Consider the following 9,093-nt stretch of genomic DNA (forward strand, 5'->3'; position numbering starts at 1 on the left):
CAAACCGGTTAGGCCACACCCCCTCCCACTCAGCCAACTGAGATTGAAAAAATAAAGTTAAAAATCAACTTCTAGGTCCCGCTAAGCCACGCCTCTGATCTAGCTAGGCCACACACCCTCCACTCCTCAGCTGACAGGGATTGAAAAAATGAAGGTAAAAATCAACTTCTGTCAGCTGCAGGGGTGGGAGGGAGAGTAACTTTCTCCCTGCAGCTCACACTCAGACAATACAGTGCTGCTGTCTTAGAGTGAGCTGTTCAAAAGGATACGCCCCCGATCCAGTAAAGGCCACTGTTAAGTGGGCTGGCCCCTTTGGAGGTCACTGTCAAGTGGGTGGTATACTGTGAAAGTCCCTGTTAAAGGGGAAGGCTGCTGTAAAGGTCAAAGTTAAGTGGGTGGGCTGCTGGGAAGGTCCAATTTTGGGGGACGGGGCACTGTGGGGGGGGGGGGGGGTCACTGTTTTGGGAGTGGGGTGCTGTAGATGTCACTGTTATAGTGGATAGCGTTGATATCTTTTAACAACACATACAAACATTAAATGAAATAGATTAAATATATACGAGCGAAGCTCGGTCCTTTAGCTAGTTTTTGATAGAAACAAAATGGTTAAGGCCTGTTCATTTGCATTGAGATATAAAGGGTGCCATGTTGGGAATCAGGTTTGCCTATCATTGTCCCATTCAATTGAAAGGTTTCAAGTCAAACTTAGCCGCTCCATTGCTGTTACTGCAGGGTAGTGGATGGGTGGCATCCCATAGGTAAGTTTGGGACCCTTATTTGCCTGGGTCTCTGACAACTGTACTACCTGTACTGCCCTGACCACTTCACAGAATTGTTTCTAAATTGCCATAAATCTAGCAGTGTTTTACTGAATCCTAACCAGTTGTTTCTCATTGAGAAGCTGGAGCCACAAAAGGGGCCCACAAATCACATGTCAGTCCTGAGCATAGGAAAATATTCTGGCCATATGTTCTCCTTACCACAGTAAGCAAATACAGCATATAACCTGTGTCATTGTACAAGACAATGGGGTAGGTTGAGTAGGGGAAGGTGGGTCATGTTCCCTATTTCTAGGCATTGGGGGCCACCAACAAACGACTTTTTCTTGCCATTTGGATATATTTCTTAATAAATATACAGTAATACTTCCTTTAGTTAAATAAAACCAAGCACAGGGGCTCAGGGGACCAACCATTACCTAAAGAGCAGTCCACTATCATCTATAAGATTACATGTATGGGATTAAGCCGCAGATTTTGATGGCTCGCATTTACTACTAGGTTATTAGAGATACTCTGTGCTGTTTTTATAGCGAACCATCTGCTATCTGTGTCTGCCCCTGTTCACGCTGTACATACACAAGGCTTCAGGGCTGCTGTTTTACCACCTCTATATTATCTACTGGCAGCAATGAAAACATAATTCTTCTGCCCCCTTGCCCGCCAAGTCAAACAATAATTGATATTTGATGTATTGACCTGGAAGGCAACTGACCCATCCCACAAAGCAAACACCAAGCAGGAACAATTTCATGGTTCATGCATCAAGCAGTTTTATCAGTTAGGCAGAAAACATTCTGTGCAGAGTTTGACCATCTCTGGGCATGAAACAGGCAAAAACAGACAAAATAAAAATGTCACGATGACATTGTAGAATAAAAATGACATGATCGATAAAGATCAACCTCCAAGCATTGAGCAGAGACCACAGAGCGGGAAGTATGAATAGGAGTAGCTCCGAGCTGAATAAATTCAGAAAATGTTGTTAATTAAATCAGAAGTACTAGGTGTTTTTTAAACGGCAACTTCTCTAAAACCTGATCATGGGCTTGGTTAAATAAGTTTTTTTTATTACCAAAATAGCCCCACTGTTGTCTGTAGGTTGGGTCTGGTATTGTAGCTCTGCCCCATTCAAGCCAATAGGGCTGATATTCAATATCAGACCCAACCATGATTTGTCACTACACAATGTTAGTAGATGTCGTTTTTTTTTTATTGTCTAGTACTTCTTTAATTTAACAAGATCATAGAAAATAATAAGAGTCGCTGGTATATTATTTCTAATTCTTAGATAAAGAATAGCCTTCTTATATGTCTTCCACAATGGTTCTTGTTTTTCCACTACCACTTATTCCTCCGGAGCCTCCTGAGCTGCTCATGCCACCCACGTTGCCTGAGCCACCTGAACCACTGGAGCTCATTTCTCTGATGTTTTTGTACCACGTGCCCGTACTGCGAACAAAAATATATTAGGTTAATTAAAAGCGGTATTATAATACATAACAATATGCATATGACTTATAAATAAAGACAACCAAGATTGCACTCTCAAACCTGTAACTTGTTTTTTGTTCTTTGATTAGTTCACATAAAGCACCAACTGTACTGTATGTGGTATGTTGCCTACAAACTGTGGAGAGCAGATATAAAGAGTACCTCTTTTCCTGAAGGACTAAACATGTCTGCACATTACATAGACAGCTCTTGTTGCTGGGTTCTCAAAAACTACAAATGATTGCTGGTTGTTCAAGCAGTGGGACACCTTGCACTGCACAACATATTCCTGGTCAAAAATAAAACTTGTGGTCAATGGTACCTCTCCCCTGATGTTCATGGAATAGATTATGTGCAAGCAGAGGTATGACTCAAAATTCCTTGCCTCCAGTGCAAAAACTGCCTCCTAGTTCATATGACACATGCTACTTGCATCTTCTTATGTTCAAAGGTACATCTTGCATCATGGCCCAGGTGCACCTGATAGGTTTTCGTCTCCTATGGCTGTGCCTAAAAGTAAAGTGTATTGTAGAAGCGCTAGACCATAGGGATCAAGCGGACTTATGGACGGCACAAGGCGCAATATCATAACCAGACACATAAAAGACAATGCCTTCCGGGGTACAAGACCCCTTTATCAAGTCTGGAAGGTCACAGCAGAGGCAGGGACGCAGCCGCTGCTTGTCAGCACGTGAGGCATCTAGGTTGTCAGCACGTGCTGACAAGCAGTGGGTGCGTCCCTGCCTCTGCTGTGACCTTCCAGACTTGATAAAGGGGTCTTGTACACTGAAACGCATCTTCTTTGTATAAACTCAAATCCATTTTTATACCTGGTTGTGATATTGCACCTTGTGCCGTCCATAAGTCCGCTTGATCCCTATGGTCTAGCGCTCCTACAGTATATTGTGTCCACCTGAGTGGCATTCTTGGCTCCCACCTAAGGTGTTTGGACAAGTCCGGCTGCACCAACCAATAATCATCTTCATCCAGGCCCTCAATGTGGTTGCGTCTAATCGGATGCAACCTAAATAGGTGAGCAAAACCACCTTTCCTGTGTGAAGGCAACATTACCTAACTTATTTACCCTATGAGCGCCTTTCTCTTTTGCCACCATTTTCTAAAAGTAAAGTGGTGAAGGGTTGTGTGACTCATCAAATGGTACTATAATGTGTTTTCTCCATTCAAATTAATTTATATATCTTGACATATAATAGCAAAGTAATTAAAAGTACTTTTGTATGGATTCCAAGCAGGATATGTTTATGAGCTACCTGAGAATCTGTGTAGATTTATGTTCCTGTACATGAACCATGGAGAGATTGGCTATAAGTGAATGCTACACGATTTCATAGCCTCCAGCTGTGCTTCTCAAATATCCTGAAGCTGTATTACCACTGTTAACAATACTATAGCCACCGCTCAGGCCAAATCCAGATCGATAGCCTCCAGCAACAGCTACTCCATGTCTGAAATCAATGCCAAAATTTTCAGGACTGGCACCACCATAACCTAGACCCAACGCCCACCATTTGTCTTAAACTTTCCCTACCGTTATGGTGAGAATTGCTTGAGCTTGTAATTGACATATGGGTAACATCAGAGCTTCCATCTAATTCACTTTAGAGTATTAGCTCTATGAATTTTTTGGGAATTGATGATGACATCAATCAATAAATACAGTAAATGGTAAGTGGTTCCTAAAGTGTGTCATATATAACCCTATTTTACATAGACTCTCCGTGTAGGGTATTGACCACTACACACAGTTTCAAACAAATATGATCAATAAGTTTCAATATGCAGTGCAGTAATGATCTACTGGTTAAATACATACTTAATGCTTTCTCCACCGATCAGTTGTCTGTAAGTTGTTATTTCATTCTCCAGATGCATCTTTACATCCATGAGAGTTCTGTGTTCGAAGTTTTGTCTTTCCTGATCAGCCCTCAGTTGTGTCAGCTGCAGCTCAACATTGGATATCATTTCTTGAAGCTGGCATAGTTGGGAGCCATAACGAGCTTCGGTCTCAGCCAATGTGTTCTCCAAGGCTTCTCTCTAATTATATAACATAAGAAGGCAAAGTGAATACACACTCTATAGAAATGTCCTGTATGCTTATTAGTGTTGAGCACGAATATTCGAATAGCGAATTTATATTGCGAATATTGCCACTTTGAGAATTTGTGAATATTTAGAATATAGTACTATATATTTGTTATATCAAATATTTGTCATTTTTTTTCCATCTGAACACATGATTCCTCTCTGCTTCTTGCTTGTGGGCCTATGAAAAGGAAGCAATGTCAAGTTCACAACAATACTTAGTGCACCAATCAGTAATCTGTAGTCAGACCTGCTAAAATGTGAAGTAAATATTCTAATCACTACCGATTGGCAAAATTGAGAATATATTGGAGCACTTGACTCTATCTGCATATAAAGCTATTCTAATGTTCTGCCGTGCCAACCATTTTCTCCAGTCTCAGGAAACTTATACAAGCTTGAAAAATGCAGCTAAAGTGACCCACACCTGTATTTCGTATTACGTGATTTTTGCATTGCCTATTTATCGCATTCAATAAAATAATCTGAAATTCTAAATATTTGTGAAATATGGCAAATTTGAATATAGCCACTGCCGCTCATCACTAATGCTTATGTTGTTTTACTGAAATGTATGAAATGCTCCTCATGATTTCATGATTTAGAAATATAAAGTTTAAATCTTCATATTATGGACACATGGACAACCTGACTTACCATGTTGTTCTGAGTTTGCAGGTCTATTTCCAAGGTCTGGCATGTGTGCCTGAGTTCAATAATTTCCGTGTTCTGTATTTTAAGTTGTTGGGCGCTGCTTGTCATCTGTTGGTTCACCTCTTCACTCTTTGGGGAAAAAATGTCATTATCACTTTCCAGTTCAGAATTACTTCGATGACTACTCAGTTTCATTTCATGGTCCTACCTTGTCCAGGTACCACTTCTCGGCCTCCTTTACGTTCCTGGCCACTATAGTCTCATATTGTTCCCTCATTTTAGATAGGACATTGTTCAGGTCCACGGCAGGAGGAGCATTCAGATGTACATCGACTCTTGCACCCAGCTGAGTACGCAGGGAGCTCACGTCCTGCAAGGAAATAGGAGAGCTTAGCAATACAATACTGCCACCACTAATGTATATGATATATTTATACAGTAATCTCTTTAAATCAGTTATTTTTTAAGCCAAGAATATATTTATTTTCTAGAACACAAATTCTGTTTTTTCTTAAGGAAACACAACATTAAATGCACATTCTTAATATTGTAAACATTATATAACACTCTAAAAATCATTTGACAACAATACAAGATTCTTTTATTACCTCAACATGGTTCTTCTTTAAGGCATTCAACTCTTCAGTCAGTGTTTGGAGTTGCATTTCTAGATCTTTGTTAGTAAGCAAAAGATCATCATGGGCATGACGTAATCCATTTATATCAGCCTCTACACTTGTGCAGAGAGCTTTTTCGTTTTCAAGCCTGAAATTGAATAAAACCTTAATATTATAATAAGAACTTCAGAAGATAAGAATAAATAAAAAAGGTAGGGTAATATAAAGTGAGATGTTCTCCTGAACTTCAAGTCCTATGGTAAAGAGCTTACCTGGATACTTTGTAACAGCGCCTGCCAAAAGCTGAGTCATACATTACAAACACATACTGACACCTGTTGAGTTGACTATGATGTAAAAACAATTTAGGTAGAAACATGTAAACCTGGATATACATAAAGGTAAGTTAACCAATATCCAAAGACCATACTGTAACATAATGCACAAATATTTTTAATTAGAAACTTACTTGGTCCTGAAGTCTTCTGCAGCCAACTGAGCATTATCAAACTGAAGCAAGATTTTAGTGTTATTGGTGGTTACTTGAAGGATCTAAAAGATGTTTGTAAAATGAAACCATTATTCTGGTACACAACATTTTTGTACATTAGATGTGAACACTAGGAATATGACCAATTAACAATTATTTTAGTACCTTAATTGATTTTATATAATAAAACTTTAAAAATGAGTTTTACTTGTTTATAAGATGTATACAGTGCCAAATTCATGATCATACCTTATTTTGAAGTTCCTCAATAATAGTAAAGCTGCGATGAAAATCAGGGGATGCGTATGGGACCTGTTTGTCATACCACTCTCTAATCTTCTTCTCAAGTTGAGTATTTTCCTGTTCCAAAGAGTTTACTTTGTCTAGGTAGGATGCCAAGCGATCATTCAGTCCCTGCATAGTTACTTTCCCGTTGCTGTAGACACCACCAATACCAAACCAGGATCCATAGCCTTCAGCACTACCTTCTCCAAATCCAGAGCTAAAGCCTCCCGCACTGCCACCACCATAACCTAAACCTGAGCTAATACTTCCAGCTGAGCTTCTCCCTACTACACCACTATAGACACTGGGTGATCGGTAGGATCCACTTAAATGTACAGTTGAAACATGGGTAGCACCAGAACTTCCACCTCCTAATCCCCTCAGAGATCCAGATAAAGAGGACCTGTGGCTTTGCTTGACACTCATGATAGCTTCAATAAACAAATGCAGTGAATAGCAATTACTGCCTAGAATGTGCCAATGAGAGTGTGCCCTATTATATACCTGTATGTAGGGTGTTGTCTACTATGGGTTTAGTTTCCCATGGGGACGTGTTATATCAAGTTTATGCAATTATTATGAAAACATGTGTCCATAAAACTCATCATTTGGGGTTCCCAGTTACATTTCTGAGGATACTATATTATTTCTCCTATAAAACAGTTGAATGCCACACCTTACTAAGAAATAACATTTTATGATAAAATTGCAGCAGCAGAACCTCTAGACTCAGAACATTTCCAGCTTGGAATACAGTTAAAAATGTATTATAATTACAATATCATGCTACCGTCTCATTATTTGTCTGCTTACTTTGAAATTACACAAACCAATAAGCTTAGATGAAATCTGCTTACGGTAGCAATTTGGAAATAGTCAGACAAAACGCTGAAGCATGAACATCACAGATTTTTTCCTCACAACCAAGACTTAGTAACCTTATCCATGACATGGGATTCATATACATGTTCATGTTTATCCTGACTAAAGATGATTGGCTTCTATGGTGTATGGCTTCTATAGAAATCTGTGGGTCTATGCTTTACCTTGGCATACCACCAATTTCATATGCTATCAGATTAGGTGAAATTTTCATTTTGCAACATTACTTTCCTGGGGGAATACAGTGCCATATGTCAATGTATTAATATATTTCTAATAGGAATAATAGAGAACCAGCACAATGTAGAATTCTAAGGAAAACTGTCTTGAATTATTATTTCATGGTTAATGCATTATTTACTAAAAAGGACTTACCATGAGAGGTGACAGACAGGGCTACACCACCAATGAGGACAGGTGAGGCAATCGCCTCAGGCAGCTCCAGGTAGGGGCAAGAGAGGAGTAGCCGAAGGGCCATGGGCAGAAGGAAAGAGGTTAGGTTAAGAAATTGTCATTGGGGAGGGAGAGGCGCCATTTCAATTTTCACCTCAGGCAGCAGAAAGGCTAGGTGCACCCCTAGTGACAGATCCTCTTTAATATTTATATCAGTCCAGTAGGGCATACAATATAATTTTCCCTATCTTACACACACTAGGGCCAATATTGTAGGAAGCAAATTAACCTACCTATATTCTTTACTAATGTGGCGGAAACCAGAAAACCTGTAGGAAACTCATGGCATAAAAATATGGAGAGAACATTCAAACTCCATGCAGATTTTGTCATTGGTTAAATTCTAGCCCAGGACTGCAAGTCGACAATGCTGACCCCTGAGACACATATTTTATTCTATATTTGCTAGATTTTATTTTTATTATTCTTACATCAATTAACTGGTTAACCAGAATGTCCTATAAAATACAAGTAGTAATTTTTCAGCAAAAGAAGCTAAATTATTTTTTATGAAAATTATGTGTATGAATTTTTATGAGCTTTGACATATGTTACCACTAGCTTTGTTTAATAGGCTTCACTCTCAAATTAGGTTGCCTATTATTTTAGGTGTAAAATGAACGACAGCTACTAATAGAATGAAAGATTTATACACATCAACTCTAAAGGCCAGGTCTACAACACTATAATTAATGTAAGCAAATAGTACTGGGAAAATGAAAAAAAAAAAAGGGAGGATTCAAAAAATAGTAGTAACATTGGCTGAGACAAAAAAAGATACAATTCACCAACATTTTTGTCTAATACATGGTGACTGCATCTCTGGAACTATTTATTAGACCAGAGTATGTGCTTGGATAAAACTCATGTGCAGGTGGATTTATTATAATAGTTCATGTGTTATAATACATTTCCTCAGTAGTGGCCGCTGTAGGGGGAGGGGATTATGACCAGTCAACCCCTTCTTCCTCTCACGGTAATAGCTGATTATAAGGGGTTCCCAGACCCAGGGCAGTCTGCTGTTCAGAGAAGTGGCTGTTTTCAGAGAAGGGGATATTTACAAGACAACACCGTTAAATATGTAGTTAAAATTGTTAAAGAGGTTGTCTCATCTTGGACATTGGAGGCATATCGCCAGGATATGACCTCGATGTCTGATAGGTGCGGTTCCAAACTTTCCAAAAATAGCCAAGCACGTCACATACCGCATGCGCAATATGCCCTCTATCACTTTTCAGGCTCAGTTCTAAGGATATCTCTGGGACACACACCTATCTTACATTAGGGGCATATCCTAGCAATGAGACAACCTCTTTAACCCCTTGGATACCAGAGG

At 39.3% G+C, this 9,093-nt stretch overlaps 1 protein-coding gene across 1 annotated transcript; it reads right to left on the reverse strand.

Annotated features, from left to right (window-relative positions):
* Positions 1–2,086: 2,086 nt before the first annotated feature.
* LOC122942024 (keratin, type I cytoskeletal 19-like) lies at positions 2,087–6,848 on the reverse strand. Its single transcript, XM_044299518.1, has 7 exons — positions 6,387–6,848; positions 6,117–6,199; positions 5,639–5,795; positions 5,239–5,400; positions 5,034–5,159; positions 4,108–4,328; positions 2,087–2,231 (listed from the first exon to the last, which is right to left on the reverse strand). Exons 1-7 carry the CDS (start codon positions 6,846–6,848, stop codon positions 2,087–2,089), a joined length of 1,356 nt encoding a protein of 451 aa, XP_044155453.1.
* Between the last annotated feature and the right edge of the window lie 2,245 nt (positions 6,849–9,093).

Source organism: Bufo gargarizans, chromosome 6 (genome assembly GCF_014858855.1).
Source record: "Bufo gargarizans isolate SCDJY-AF-19 chromosome 6, ASM1485885v1, whole genome shotgun sequence".
In the NCBI taxonomy this organism is placed as follows: Eukaryota; Metazoa; Chordata; class Amphibia; order Anura; family Bufonidae; genus Bufo; species Bufo gargarizans.